Source organism: Eucalyptus grandis, chromosome 8 (genome assembly GCF_016545825.1).
Source record: "Eucalyptus grandis isolate ANBG69807.140 chromosome 8, ASM1654582v1, whole genome shotgun sequence".
Classification (NCBI taxonomy): domain Eukaryota; kingdom Viridiplantae; phylum Streptophyta; class Magnoliopsida; order Myrtales; family Myrtaceae; genus Eucalyptus; species Eucalyptus grandis.
The window spans coordinates 67,376,760-67,393,076 of record NC_052619.1 but is presented as its reverse complement, the minus strand read 5'-3'; the positions used below and the strand labels follow the sequence as shown (position 1 = coordinate 67,393,076).

The window sequence follows — 16,317 nt, the reverse complement described above, 5'->3', positions numbered from 1 at the left end:
CATGCCTCCCGGGAGATGACGGCAGCAATCAGGGACGGCTCGTTGCATTAGTTATATATGGCGAGAAGTGTTAAAAAAGTCCTAAACAGGGAAATTTAGTCATAAACCTTTTTTTTGTGCCAATTTAGTCATAAACATTTTTACATTATGTCAATGGATTTTACCGAAAACGCCGGTTGGCTAACGAATTTGTCCGAACCATGGACCCACCCTCGAGGCGGACGGCGGGGCTGAGCACCCATGGCCGGCGAGGCTCGACCTGATCATGGGGTCCCCCCACGGCCCAGATGGCCTCAGCCCCTCGAGGTCGACGGAGATTCCTCGCATCCTCATGAAAGAAGGAGAAGGAGAAAAAAATTCAAAAAAAAAGAAAAAAATTCAAAAAAATAAATATTATTAAAAGCACGCGTGAACATGCTCAACCCGTTGCGAATCAGAAAATCCAACCAAAATTAGCCGGAAAAGACTAAATTGACACAATCTAAAAAGGTTTAGGACTAAATTAGCACAAATGCAAAAAATTTATGACTTTTTTGACACTTCTCCCGTTATATATGGATCAAGCGAAAAAAGAATTTGTCCAAACCCAAACCCGAGCGTCGGGAGCAATCTCGACCATTGAGCATGGGAGTCATACAATGTTATGGGGCTGACGATGATCGTGCATTATACTTCTGTTTAATGTTATGAACTTGCTCTGCCTGGCCAGGGTGGCATTTGGAACATCGCAGTAGTACGTTTAGTTGTACCCGAAATCGATCGATGGCGAAAACCAAGTAGAGATGTTCGATGTTTTCTCTTTTTTATCGTCTTTAACTTTTGTTTAAGAGTTTTTTTCTTAATTGTAAAATCACCCTAAACCAATAGCTTCGATACTTAAAAAGTAGCTATCAAGGTTTTAATGGCAAAAATCTGAAACTGCTGACCAACGGATGAGCCAAAAATGGAGCCAAAACTGAAGATGAAGGAAGGTATCATAAAAGTTGACACAAATTTCACTTCTCTTTTGGGCAAGTTGATTCTGTGTATGACACTAAGCTAATAAATTTTCTTTTTGTTAGCGAGGTGATACGATGAGACACGGACATTGTTTTGACTCAAATTCATATGGTAGAAGCAATTTCATCAAAGAAACAGAGAGACAGAGAGACAGAGGCTTTCATGCCTTCAAAGTACAAAAATTGATCAAGGGAATGATCTGAAACCGTAAGCAAAAAGCTCGTGCAGAATATAGGGGAAACAAAAAAGCAGGGCGGATCGATTACAGTAAATGTTTTTGGCCTTCGACCAATGTCAAGTCATCATCCTTCGCTACATTACAGAATACTCCCTCCAATGAAGATAGTATACAGTGGCATTCCATGAACATCAACCAATTTCCGAATCCTACAGTGAACCCCACTAGCCAAAATAAACGAAGCCGCTAGAACCAACAGCAGAGAGATAAGTGTTTGTTCTTGCTAACCTGAAGCCATTCGAGACAATGTTTTCGCGACAACAAGCACTGCCTCGTTGCTCGTGGCTTTCTTCGCAGCGAGTTCTTCCAAGCGTTTCCATGTGGTCTCGCGTCTCACTTGGACATCTTCTTCCTTTGCCTCGTCCTCCTGGAACTTGGTCAGGCATTCTTTGAACAGTTCGGGGTCAAGATCATAAAACAATTTACGGACATTCAGGGTCAAGCTTTGAACAGCCTGGTTCCAGTGGTTCCTGGCATTTTTCTCAAGGGCAGGGAAGATCATTGGCAATATTACACTGCGATTTTGCTTGATTAGATTCTCGATGTGGTCATTGTTCCAGAAAAACAGTGCTCGTTCAGCCACCTACAATTGAAAACAGGTATGCAAAATGAGAATAACCGTTGTGAAGCCAGACCAGGCCCAAGATATGATTTAGATATGGAAAATAGCCATACTACTGCAGAAGTGCACAGCAGCTCCGGCAAATTATCAGCATTAAGCATTATCCAATGCTATTAAAAAAAAAGTAAAAGAACAATGGACGAAGCAATAACAAATTGAGTTCCAGCAATTTCAGCTTCGGCCAAAAATTGATTTACAAGTGCTGGTCCAAAAATTAAGCCTCTCTATCAGTAGAAACATGTCAAAGAATGCCTAAGTTTCATGTTCTGGAATAACTGAATGACAATGACATTTTCTTTCAATTGAAAACCAAAGAGCTACATATGAAGGACATCATTAAGTATGTATGTATGTATGTATGTATGTATGTATGTGCATACTAACAGCGTAGAATTTAATCAGATATAATAGTTACACCACTCAGAGATAGACGGCATTATTAGATCACAATTAAATAGGTATTACCAGTGACAAAATTCCCACTAAGCTCCAAAGGCCAATTTTCATCAAACAGCACTTTTCTTTCTGGCAATCAAAAACAAGAAATAGCGTATTCAAATTTAATCTAAGCTCTGTTTGTTTGAGTGAAAGAATTTTCCGCAAATCTAGTTTTCTCAACTTTCACTCGTTTGGTTTGCTAAAAATGAACAGTCAACAGAAAACTATTACAATCAAGAAAATGTGCATGCTTAAAATTAGGAAAATGAATTCCTTAACTTGAAAGGAGGAAAACATTTTCCTGGAAAATAATTTTCTGGAAAGCATTTCCCTTTATCAGAAGTTTTCTCCAAAACAAACGCACCTTAAAACAAGCTCTCCACCAAAGATAAAGTAAAGAAAACTTCGATATTGATGCAAGGGGAGAAAGAAGGAATTGGAGAAAGGGACAAAATATATCCATAACACTACTTAAGTAAAGGAAAATAAAAAAGAAATCAACAGATCAAAAGAATGAACCCACATCTATTAGAATTGCCACAAGGAGGAATTTGCCAGTTAAAAATATTCATGCTCAATGACCTTGTGAGATATGATGAGTTCCACAATTAAATTATCAGAGAACGTGACCCAAAGAAAATGAAATTGTCTTTGGCAGAAAACAGACCATGGTAAAACAATTCACTACCCCTTTGCCATGAGAAATTGAATTTAGAGGCTCCATGAAATTAATCATATATTTGTGGGAAAAAAAAATACATAGCACTACAGTGAATTGCCGGACCAGCATCCTCTGGCAATATATCAAAATGAAACCCCTAATAGCTAGTGCCTAAAAATAATACTTCCCATTCATATACCATTAAACGCTCGCAATGTAGAAGTCATCAAAATGGTTTCTAGCTCAAACAAACACAGAACAGATATGAACACACATCTTTAGTAACTAAACAACTAGACATCGAGCAGGGCATGAGTAACATCCCATAAATATTTATTCTAAGGTTAGATCATCAACAACCATTGAATTGGACTTAAAATTATTGACCGCTTCTTCTAGCAAGCATGCGCAAAACTATACCAAAAGCATACTGAAATCATTTTTTAATAACTATGAAATAGGATTGTAGTTGGGTTCTCTTTGAGGAATCGAAGAGCTAAAAAGCAAGCCCCAGCAATGGCCAAATGTTTAAGTATTCAATCCATAAAACTCAATTCACATACTTGTTACTTGTGCTTTCTCAATTGCAGACAATACTCAACGGAGAACATTCTTGTCCTTATTTTCCTAGAGCTTAAAAATAAAAATAAAAACGTAATCTCAGCAGATCAATAAGCCTCGAGTATGAAAGTGCATCCATAAAGAAGAAGCCAGGCTTCTGGAATGAAGAGATCTACTTTAGCCATGCAAAAGTGGGAGGCTAGAAACAAGAGAGAGAGAGAGAGAGAGAGAGAGAGAGAGAGAGAGAGAGGGGAGAGGAGGGGGAGGGAGAAGGGGGTTGGAGTTTTAAGGATGAGATGAAGAGTCATGACTTTGCAAACTTAAAGTACAGATGACAGGTTGCTTAAAAGAACCTGCACCATAGACTTCTATCCCTTCATATTTGTGTCCAGATCTGCTTCCCATTGGCAATGCCTCTTAGAACCAGTATGTCTATGTACCAAAAAATTGACCTCATAGAATTATCTGGCTAGCCTGTGCGCTTCGGTTTTTCTGGTGGTTTAATTCTTTTATAAAAAAATACGACCAAAAGACAAGAAACATAACAAAACCTCTGGCAACTATCTACCTGACACAGATCTTTGAGTAAATAACCTGATAGATAAACTCGAAGTCAAACCTGCAGATTCCTAAACTCATGACATGGAAAATGTAAACCCAACTAAATCGTAAAAGAACAGAGTACCATCTGAGTCAAAGAGTATCACCAGATTGGACATCGAGATGAAACTACTTTAGTTTAACCTTACTCATTCAAGTTCATCGGATGATGAATCAAAAGAATGCGCTTGGATGACTCTACAGTCAACTGTTCTTTAGCCCTGATAGGCCAAAAATAAGTACCAAATCCACTCAAATAATAACCAGCGTCTATATCGACTACAAGGGAAGTGAACTATCAAGAATCAAAACTAAAAGTTGCTCTAAATAAAACAGCTACCCAATGCAAAAAGGACATTAGAAGACAAACTTACCAACAGGAATCATAATTGCCAAAGTGTGTAGCTTGATGGAGACTACTGGAACATATTCCAACTATAGTATGCCAATTCTAACGCCTAAATCTTCTCTCTTTCCCTAAATTATGATAAAGAACACCATGTGCTACATCCTGCTCTGACTGCTTCAGTAAATATACACTGGCAAGCAATCAGTGCATAACACAACAGAATAGTAGCACATGATTGTTAACCATTCTCCTTCTTTTATCCTGGGGTTGCTGGAGGTGGGGCAAATCGACCTTACATCAAGAACGACAATGAACATGAAAGACATGGATCCTAATTGACTTGAAGCAAACAATGCAAAGCAAAGGGATGGACAAAAAGAAAACAAATTCAATGTTGAGTGCAACTTTCGTTCTTGGAACATAGCTGCCTCCATAAAGGTCTAAAAAGCATACCTCAAAAATCAGTAGATGTTAAGTACCGATAGTTTTCACAGCCGCATGCCATATTGTAAAGCACATCACAGCCGCATGCCATATTGTAAAGCACATACTTTTCACAACCGCATGCCATATTGTAAAGCACAATGATATTATAGGACAAACCACTATCTCCCGGATTGCAAGGGCACACACCTGAAAATGTGAACTGCTCAGGCATCGAGCAATTTGTCGAAACAAGGGCACCATGCATCGTTGAAACTCTGGTGGCTGAGTTGCTTCTAAAACTTCCTCCAACTCACTTAAGAACATCACTTCTTTTGAACTATTTGTAACCGGCCAGTACTTAAGAAGACCCCTGATGACGGTATCAGCAAGTTTGCTATCCTTCTCCACAAACTGAGTAATGCAGTAGGATAACTGTTGATGATACATAGCCAAGCACTTTGGCTTATGCAGGGGAATCAGTGCTCTCACAAGAAAAAGTTTATGTTCTTCTTTCAGTGGCAGAGCAAACCCATTTATAATGCTACCGAGAATCTCTAGAAGTTCGGCAATGCCATTATGCTTCTCAGTCTCGAAAATAAACCGGTAAAATATGTTGTTGATGACTTTCCTAATGAATGGGCGATGAACCATAAATTTCCCGTAGATACGGTGCAAAATAGTTTTTAAGTATTCCCTTTCTCTGGGATCTTCTGAGTCAAACAGGTCTAACAATTTGAGGATGAAAGAGTGATCAATGTATCTTTTGGCCAATTTAGCGTCCGTCTCTGATGATGCAACAAACCTGAAGAAGAACTCGTAAACAAGCTGCAAGTGGGGCCATGCAGGATCCATCAAAGGTTCCTCTTCCTCCAGATCAAAGGCTTCGGTGGCTTTGTTCTCACGTGGTTGAGGAGTTAGTGCCCTAAATAAGTTGATGGATACCATCTTTGTGGCTTCCTGCATTACTGTTTCAGTGAACTTCGCATTAACAGAAGTTACATAGTCTACCAGCTCTAATAGCGTCTGCCGCTTGATTTCCTTCTCCCTAAGGTTCTTTGTTGGGTCAGTGAAATCAAATATAACGCAACTCAGATTCAGCTTCCTTATTAATAAGTGCTGCTTCTCAGAACTCGATACATCTTTAAATCCAGGCAATGCTTCATAAGCAGAAGACACCATATACCCATTAAGTTGGACATTTGAGTTCCGTGAAGTCTTGTTGCCATGATTAGACCCCTTATCTGAAACATGGTTAGGAGCAGAGCTTGACGTCGGGTTCAGAGCCCCAGACTTAGCACTTCCTAGCTCACCACTTCTCGAATTGATCGAAGCATTGGCATATGGATTAGACCCTCCACCATTATCACGACTGTCAGCTGATTTTGACGATTTACGTGGAAGCTTGCTTAGAAACTGTTTGAACATTATTCATACAATGCACTAGGCGTAGCCTCTTCCCCGGAGAAAAGCGATATCAGTTCCCAAGAGATGGCAAAGCCCCTCCTTAGCAAATCAGATTCCCCCACAACATATTACACACCCACTTAAGCAACAAACACAAAGATTCAGCTACCAATTCGAACAAGAAAAAGGACGCAGATCATACTGTGCAACAGCTACGAATAATCTCCATCAGCAGAAGAAGAGGAAGAAGAAGACCATAAAAAACCCTTCTTCAAGTCCATGCCCTGATGCTGAATTTCACCATCATCTGTCCTCCCTCCGAACTCGAAGCACCTAAAATCCCAAACTTCTTCCGACCCTATTCTTAAAACCCAATGAGAATGCAATAGCCGCTCCAATCGAAGGACATGGAACGACCTTCCGATGCTCAGCTCTAGAAAACCCTCATTTTGTTCTCTGATCTTGGCTCAGAATGAGAGAGCACCAGAGCATATTCACCAACATTCGCTGTCCCCCTCGCGTTCCAGCCACCAAAAGGCAACCCCCAAGAGCGAGCAACAGCAACCCACTAATCGACCCGAACAAAAACCGTGAAAAACCAACGAGCGACAGCACGACCCAGATTGAAAAACGAGTGAGAGAACTGCAAAGAACTGCCAAGAGGAGGTACTTACAGAGAAAGAACTCGACTTTCGCTCTTTTCCCCCGATTGGGTTCGCGTTTCTGGAGAAATTCTTGCGTGTTTTTCCTAAAAAAATTCTCCTTTTTATCTCTCTCGTGATGGTTTTCTTCCTTTTTCCTGGAGAAGCAGCCACGAATCACTCCGCTCGCCTTTCAAATGGCGCTCTCGGATTCATCTGACAACCTTTTTAATGCTTAAAGAAAAAAGATAGCAATATCGGTCAAGTCAAGAAACGCGAAACCGGCGATTTGGACGAAAAAGAAAGGAAAAACCCCCCCTCATCGATCCCCACTGTTGTTTAACGCCAGGGGGTCTTCGCAAACGTGCTGTTGACTCTGAAACTTTTGGCCATTTTTTTTTTGGACATTTCCCGTTTCAACTTTCAAACTCCTTGATTCATCTTAGCTCTGCTGGAAAGTTTTGGAGTAATCCGTCCACTGAAATCATGGGGGTGTTAATTTGAAGTTTCGAGGCGAGTCAGGTAAGGAGAACTTGATTGTTAATTCACGAGTTTGTGATTTGATCCGACACAGGGCTCCATCTAGTCGTGTAGACAGGTGAGACTTTGAAATTCTTGCATCATCACGAGGGAGATGTGGTCAAATATGTCGCCCGTCGAAGAGGGTACAATTCCGGTCGTCCTTATCTTGTGACCTTTCCTCAATTCGATTATTGCTTTAGTTCACATGTGATGGTCTGATAAAGGATAGATTTTGACTTAATTGCATAATAATTATTAGCTAATTATTTTTCTTAATTTATCGAAAAAACGACATAACTAATAGCTCTGCCTCCACCACTGTTTTTGCTCGCCGCCTCCACCATTTCTACCCCAATCACCAATATGTCTGTGTTGATTTGTGTCTTGTATAAGTAGTCCTAACACGCGGCAATTTGCACGTAGTGAGTGGAAATATTTGCACCATGTGTAGGTAGTCTTAACACACAATAATTTACACGTAATGAGTAGAAGTATTAACACCATGTGTAGGTGGTCCTGACACACAACAGTTTACACGTAATGAGTGGAAATTCAAAAACGCAACCTCCTTTTTTGAGTTAAAAATTTACCTCCGATGCCACAATCAATTGTATTTTTTGTTCTAGCGAGACACTCATTAATAGTTGAGAACAAAAAAAGATTAGGGTCAAATGAGGAATTGGAAAGCATAATTGATGGATTCGTACCAAAAAAAAACATAACCCAATTAACCAAAAAGAAGAGGGTCATCATAACAAGGTCTCTCTATCTATCTATGGTACCATTGGGAGTGAGAAAATCGTAAATTCCGCATCGAAACATGGAGAGCTCGTTGTCAAATGGGCCACAACTCAATCGATTGAGAAGACATCCTTAGTACTAGGAAATCCGCACCACGTGAAAGATTTGGATTCTTGAGGAGTGTCATGAACTATACTTGTCCCAAGGAGTCTTTTCCAAAGGGTATTCACAATGAAAACATGGTCGCAACTTCCACTGTTAAGCTTGTGACAAACTCATGTAGCCATCAAGGATCATCCTTGAAAAAAAACAAAAAAGGGTTAATACCACTTTCCCATCATAATAGATTGTTCAAAAGGATGAAAAATGTCAAACTAATATACATGCAATAAATTAGCCCCAAACTAATTACCCAAATTAATGCACTATAACAAATTTACCATCCGTTAATTTCTGTTAAATTTTATCATTAAATTACTTAATTTGATAATATGCGGTAGCTGATAGATGTATCAATATAAGGTTTTACTTTCCATTTGTCACATGTGTAACCGATTTGTGGTTTTTCGTTGTATTATTTTAATTTAACGGAAACTAACAAAGAGTAAATTTGTTATAAATGTATCAATTTGAGGTTTTTGATAGTTAAAAAATTAGTTTAAGATAAATCCATTACAGAACCTATCAGTTTGGGATTTTTTATGGTCAAAAATTGGTTTTAAAAACCACTGCTCTCGCAGCAGCAGCGCTAGCTTCGCGCTCTCACCCTCATCCGAGAGGGGGGGGAGTTCGAATCCCAACGCTGTTGTTAGAGATTCTTAAGTGTGGTGCCCTGGTAGTGAGTTAAAGGCTAGCACTGCTCATGATTTACCTTGCCGACTATCGACTATACAGGAGTTCCAGGGTCATAAAAAAAATTAATTTAAAAAAAATTTGTCACATGTATATCAATTTTGGTTTTTTTTAAAATTAATCCTGAAAAAAAATAATGGAGTTGAGATCTGAGAGTCTTCTTTATAAAGAGCATAAGTATATTCGAATAATCCAAAAAAAAAAAAAAGGACATAATCTAGGTTTTGAAAGTTTATTAATTTTAGCCCTTTTTCCCATACATAAAGTGGCCTTTTCCTAGGGGCTAGCACTCTTGAGTGGATTCAGTTCTTTGCAATTTTCTGGTATGATGGTACTTTGGAATTTGGATTAAACTCTGATCCGCAAATTGCTCGGATGAATGAGTTGGTTTTGTCACTGGACAAAGCTTAGACTTCTTCCAGATTTTGATCGGAAGAGTATGAACAAATCGAGTTGGTGATGTGTGGGGTGTGGACCCAATATGGGTCGTGTTACTAAACTTGCGTTATATTAAAGTGATCGATGTAGGCTAAATGGATCGATATGGACTGGGTCATTTTAGACCCGATCCAAATCCAATCCTGCCCGCCCATTTGATGGATCTTAATGCAAAGAACAACGAGCTGCTCCACCTTCATATATGAGTTGGGCCAGGCCACGAGTAGAAATTAGGTGGAGGCTCAAGCGTGCTCGGGCTCATTGGGCCTAAAACCCATAAAGATACAGCTTGTCCCCCAGAATCAGTACATTGACGTACGATGCGCAAAATTCAGACAAAAAAAAAAAAAAAACGCATATGCAAAAAAAATAAATTAAATTAAATTGACGATGAACAGAATGATTGCATTCTCCTAATGTTCAAAATTTCCTAGCTGAAGATAAATTGAATTACAAGTTTCTATAACGATTAAATCCAAAGTCAATTATCCATGCAATTTAAAGTATCGTTATGGCATAAAACGCGATTCTTGACCAATCAACATCGCGCGACTTTTATAGCAACATACCAACTAATAATCGGAAAACAACCGCCCACATATTTTTCACGCGAGGATCTTCAGGACGCCCTAATTTCGAGTAAAATTTTGTAGGAAGACGTCAACACGACACGTTGCTGCCCAGGAGAACATGAGCACGTCGCGGTGGAACGAGAAACGCAACTTGAGCAACACGCGTGGCGTTAGCTTGGGACGATTGGATCCGCAATCATTGGCCATTTTGGCTTCGGGACAACGTTGTTCGATTCGGTCTCTGCCTTTGCCCTTTTTCTTTTCCTTCTCCTGGCGAGCCGATCGAGCTCTGGTCTTTTTCCGTGCGATGGCCCCTGTCGGAGGCCAAAGGTGGGGGGAAACTTCTTTAGCTGCCGAGGATTTTGCCTTGTTCGGGAAGGAGATTATAAGAGGAGATCGAATAATTTAATGGGTGGGGGGGAGAGGCATATGGCGTACGTTATCTGAGAAGGAATAGGATTCTTGATTTGGGGTGGTTTTCGATTCCCCTAAGTTTTCTCTTGACCTCCACGTTCAAAGCAAGTACAAAAAGAGCCGAAGCTGTTATTCCGGCCGACCATGATGGCCAAAAGGGAAGAAGAGGCAAGACGCAGCTGATTCGGGTTCAAAGGCTGATGAATCATATCTAAAGATGAGTAATTTCAGATTCCGTCTATATTTCTCCTGAAACCTAAAACTTATTTTCCGCAATAGATTCCCTAACCTACCCTACATAGTCGATTCTTAGAACCTACCAAAATCTTCTATCCAAGTTCCACTCATACTCTTAATTAAATAATTGCATGTTCCAAATGGAACATGGAACCTAAAACGTATCTGTCGGAACAAGTTCTCTAATTTTTTAAACTTGAAATCTACTATCTTACTCATAATCCATTGAACCTATCCTATCACGGTCTAGGGTTAATTTTGAGGTCTACCCAAATTCGATCTATAATCTTAATTGAATAATTGCATTGAATCATCACATTTAATGATAAGCATTTGTTATAATCGACAAATCACGACTCATATTTAGACGCACAAAAATTAAGAAATATTAACAAAGTAAAAGCTTCGGTTATGGATATTGCCAGAAATTAAAGCTCCTAATAATTTCATATTACGTACTCATAATTGCACGCCGTGGGATGTCGTAGGCATACAATAAGAAAAGTACAAAACTTATCCATCGAAACAAATTTCTCGATTTTTTGGAACTTGAAACATATCTTACATATCTTAGAACTTGAAACCAACTTAATTATACCCTAAAACCTTACTTACTGATATCATCCATTTGACAATTCCGTCTATATTTTTCCTGAAACCTAAAACTTATTTTCCGGAATAGATTCCCTAACCTACCTTACATAGTCAATTCTTAGAACCTACCAAAACCATCTATCCAAATTCCACTCATACTCTTAATTAAATAATTGCAAGTTCTAGATGGAACATGGAACCTAAAACTTATATGTCGGAATAAGTTCTTTAATTTTTTAAACTTGAAATCTACTATCTTACACATAATCCATTGAACCTACCCTATCACGATCTAGGGTCATATCGAGGTCTACCCAAATTCGATCTATAATCTTAATTGAATAATTACATTGAATCATCACATTTAATAACAAGCATTTGCTACAATCGACAAATCACGACTCATATTTAGATGCACGAAAATTAAGAAATATTAACAAAGTAAAAGTTTTTGTTATGGATATTGTCGAAAATTGAAGCCCCTAATGAAAATACTTATAATTGCACGCCGTGGAATGTCGTAGGCATAAAATAAGAAAAGTACAAAACTTATCCATCGAAACAAATTTCTCGATTTCTTGAAACTTAAAACATATCTTACATATCTTAGAACTTGAAACCGAATTATTTATACCATAAAACCTTGCTCACCCTTGATATCATCCATTTGGCAAAATGACGGTGATGAGTTTTGAGATGAGAGCACTCTAAGAATACTCGTTGAACCATCGATTAAGAAAACTTCACAGTTTTCAATGTCGCGATTGCCATCATGTGATCTATGATCGATGACTAGGAAGTTAAATTATTCTAAATAAAATATACTTCCATGCCCTTTACAAAGACGAGCCGCGTTTGAACGTTCGATGGGTGGTTGTTGAATTGTTTTTCCAATCAAATTTGATTTGTTGTTTTTTTCGCTGACCAAATTTTTCCGTCTCTCGAAAGAACAAGACGATTGGGTAAATCCAAATTCATTTTATCGCAGGATTATTTTTGACCCCTCATCTCTACGTATGTATCACCGTAATCATCCCGAAGAATCAATGCCCAGCTTCTTGTTTTGTTTCCTTCCGTCGAGGTGACGCATGCCACTTGAAAATACCAATTCGATTTCGATCAACAGGTGTTTCATGGACACTTAAAAACCGTGCATCGAGAAAGCAGCAATCTCCACTCCACAGGCCCTCATCAACACGGCTTTTTCAAAGAAGGAAGAAGCCAGATGCACAATCGAGCAAAGATTACACACATCCGTCGCTCGATAAAGTCACGAAACCACTATTAAAAAAAGAACGAATAAATCATTTAATAAAGCAATAATAATAATAATAAATAAATAAATAAATAATGATAAATCTAGAAAGGTGCTTGTTTGACACTCTTTCTCGACCTTTGAACATGACATCCGGTGGCCGGGGTGTGGAATTGAAGCTTCCTTGGTGGGGAAGGAGGCTTTGGTTGAATGTGGCAAGGGAAGCTAATCTTGGGAAATGGGTGGGGCCCCGGGGGAGATATTTACCTGCTCCAATCGGATGAGCTGGATGGGCGAAATTGGATTCGGATCCTACTTTCCGGATAAGTAAGTCCTGATCCCCCATCAAACCCCGCCACCTGATCTCGTTAAGCTCTTACCTTACCCCCCCCTCCACTCCCACGCGGATGCCAGAGCGGGGCCCCAGCAGACACCCGAAAAAACAAAAGTAGCACCCAAACATTTCCTTTGACCTCATTTTTGTTTTCTTCCCCATTTTATTCCTGCGCTTCGAAAAAATTATCGAAAGAGTCCAAAACTTATTGTGTGGCCAAGATTCAGTTCGAAATTTTTTCGATTATACCAATTTAGTCTTGAACATTTTGATAACTTATCGATCTAGTTCCAAATTATTCGATTATGTCATTTTTTTTATTTAAAACTTTTAATGATATGTCAATCTAGTCATTTTGCTCAAATTTTGATCAAAATTGTTTAATCAATACCGATTATCTTACGTGGCATGACTAATGTTGACATGAATAATTTTTGTAATTTTTTCAAAATTTTATGGATTGTTTTCCTTTCCTTTTTTCTATTCCCCTTTTTTCCTTTCACCAGTCATTATCAATGGCCAGCGAAAGTCGCCGTCCTCGCCCGTATTATCTTTTACTCGAGGAAATTGCTGTTTTTCTTATTTCTTGGTATGTAGTGTTTTTCTCATCACTAATGCAATCTCGCAATATTATTTAGCTCCAAAATTGTAATCCAATAACTTAAACTAAATAGACGGATAGATATCTTGCATAGGTTACATCTCCAAATGACACTCTTTTTTACTTTTTTATAGATAATCTTTGTTTTATGCATTTAGGTCGACTTCACATTAATTAATCACGATTCATCATGTCGAATGCGATTACCAACTTCCCAATCATTAATATAAATATATATACACTTTAATTTTTGAAAGGACTATTTTCGAGATTTTTTTTTTTTCGAGAATTGTTGACACGAGATATTATCCCGCATCGTTTTGAGCAGGGGACAATAAATTAAATCACTACGCATTCGCGTTTCCTAGGTTAGGAAGACGGACGATCGAGGCCGCATTCGGAGTGCCCGATGGGTCCCGGTGTAATTCGCGGAACATCCGAGGGGCGAATCGGGGATTTTACGCATCGGCCTCCTGCCCTCGCTCTACTAACCAATCCCCATCGACGGCGCGCACCTACCCCAGCTAGAAATCGAAGCAAAGATCGGGCCGCAATCTCTGTCGTTCGTTCGACGTCCCAAATCGGACGGCCCCCGCCCCCCCGCCCGCCCCGCCCGACACCCGCGGGCGTGCGCCCCAAGAAACAGCGACCCGCCGGAGCAATCGGATGGCGTCATCCGCCCGTCCAATAGCGGCCTCCCACGTGGACACGCGCGAAAATAAATTGCAAACATCAAAAGGAAGAAGAAGAAGAAGAAGTCGAAAGATGAGAGCAGAATAAAAAGGACGCTCGAGGGAATAATTGATGAGATTATTCGAGCCCTCCTCCTTTTGGATGACTGAGATGGGGGAAATGGGGTTAAGGGAAGCATGATGTTACCCTTTGACATTGATATGTAGAAAATTATCTTGAAATCTCAAGCGATTTATTTAATAATTACCCATTGGCTTAAGATATGTATATGTTGAGATTTCTAATTTACTCATCTCTTTTGTCGAGAGCTCCTCTCAATTTTTTTTTCCACTGCACGAGAGAAGGAATCGGCTCTTTATATTATTTTTTATTAGTAGCACATACCATTTTCTTAGTTTTATGGTGATGAGTGGTCCAAACTGGTAAAAAAATTTTGAAAAAAATTGACACATAAAGATCCAAAGATGTCGATGTCGACATGTGATTTTCTTATTGAAATCAAGGGCCGAACTTATTATTTGGCTTGCGAATCTCTCAATTTGCAACATTAACAATTGATTTATTTAGTAATTACTCAATTAGCTTTACATATATATATATATTATATGTGTTGAGATTTCCAATTTACTTGTCTCTTTTTGGGGAATTCCTCTAAAATTTGTTCTTTTTTCAATGTGCAAGTACGGTTTTGGAAAATTAGAAGAAGTCAGCTCTTTGTATTTTTTATTTATTTATTAATAGCATAGACCCCTTTCTTAGTTTTATTACGATAATCATAAGCGTGACAAGTGGTCCAAGTTGACAAAACTTAAAAAAAATAAAAATTGATTTATAAAGATCTAGAGATGTTGATTTTGAATGATGACACGCGATTTTCTTATCAAACTTAAGGCTCGAACTTATCATTTTGCTCACGAATCTCTCAATTTGCAACATTAACGATTGATTTATTTAGTAATTACTTGATTAGCTTAAGATACATATGCCCGCGTGTGTGTTGAGATTTCCAATTAACATCTCTGTTTTTCGGGAGGTCCTCTAGAATTTATTCTTTTTCCATTGTGTGAGTACTGTTTTGGAAAATTGAAAGGAGTCGGCTCTTTGCATTATTTTTTTATTAGTGGCATATACCCTTTTCTTAGTTTTATCTTGATAATCATAATCATGACAAGTGATCCAAGCTGGTAAAACTAAAAAAATATTCATACATAAAGATCAAGAGACGTCGATGTTGAATGACGACACAGGATTTTCCTCTTAAACTTAAGGCTCCAACTTATCATTTTGCTTGCGAATCTCCTGGTTTGCGACATAAACGGTTGATTTATTTAGTAGGGCTAGAGAGATGAGTTTGATTTGGAGCTCAAAATTCATCAAACATCATTCGACAACGACAATCAATAGCTTTTTATCCAAGAACTCTCAAGTGGGTGTGATTAGATGCTCGGATTGAACATAAAATCAATCTGGTTGGGTAACTTCAAGACAAGGCCCCAAATCCTTATGATTTTCAATTAATTACACGCTTAATTTTCACATTCACGCTATTGGCCACGTGTACTCATCCCATTGGATTTGGGAGCTTCATTTAGCTTCATCTTCGTCTTCTTTTCTGAAATTTAATCACCCTTCTCATGCCAAGACTCGCACACCCTCCTCAAATAGAAAAAAGAAAAAAGAAAAAGGAAAAGAAAAGAGAGAGAGAGAGATGGAGAGAAATAAACACAGGGAGGATAATCACGAGCCAAAGGGGAATAATAATCAAATCTGATGACGCGTTTATACCAAAAATAAATGAAATTGACCAATTTACCGGGTTGGGCTATTAGCTATACATATGCACATGTATATATAAAGAAAAGTCTGACCCAAAAAAAGAAAATGAAAAAGGGAGAAAGGAGAGGGAAAAGCCTAAGAAAAGAAATGGAGGAGTTTCCGGATACGGGTCGAGACCCGGAAAAGCGCCTGCGACCGGGGCCAGGGGGGCAGGGGAGAAAGATTCCGTCTCCCGCCACATCTTTTCTACCGCTGGAGGGAGGGAGCGACCGACACGTGGCGGTCACCTGCCCCCACCACGATCGCCCCCTTCTCCCCCTTCCCTTCCCTTCCCTTCTTCCCCTTCCTC

At 39.1% G+C, this 16,317-nt stretch overlaps 1 protein-coding gene across 2 annotated transcripts; it reads right to left on the bottom strand.

The window, feature by feature from the left end:
* Positions 1 to 1,194: 1,194 nt before the first annotated feature.
* On the bottom strand, positions 1,195 to 7,476 carry LOC104415719 (serine/threonine protein phosphatase 2A 57 kDa regulatory subunit B' theta isoform). 2 transcript variants are annotated; one of them, XM_010027059.3, is made up of 3 exons: positions 6,973 to 7,476; positions 5,102 to 6,866; positions 1,195 to 1,820 (listed from the first exon to the last, which is right to left on the bottom strand). In XM_010027059.3, the coding sequence occupies exons 2-3, from the start codon at positions 6,317 to 6,319 to the stop codon at positions 1,461 to 1,463; spliced, it is 1,578 nt and encodes a 525-aa protein (XP_010025361.2). In that variant the 5' UTR covers positions 6,320 to 6,866; positions 6,973 to 7,476; the 3' UTR covers positions 1,195 to 1,460. The 2 variants fall into 2 exon arrangements, with proteins under 2 accessions (XP_010025361.2, XP_010025360.2); XM_010027058.3 differs by having other exon boundaries at positions 5,102 to 7,476.
* Positions 7,477 to 16,317: the final 8,841 nt, after the last annotated feature.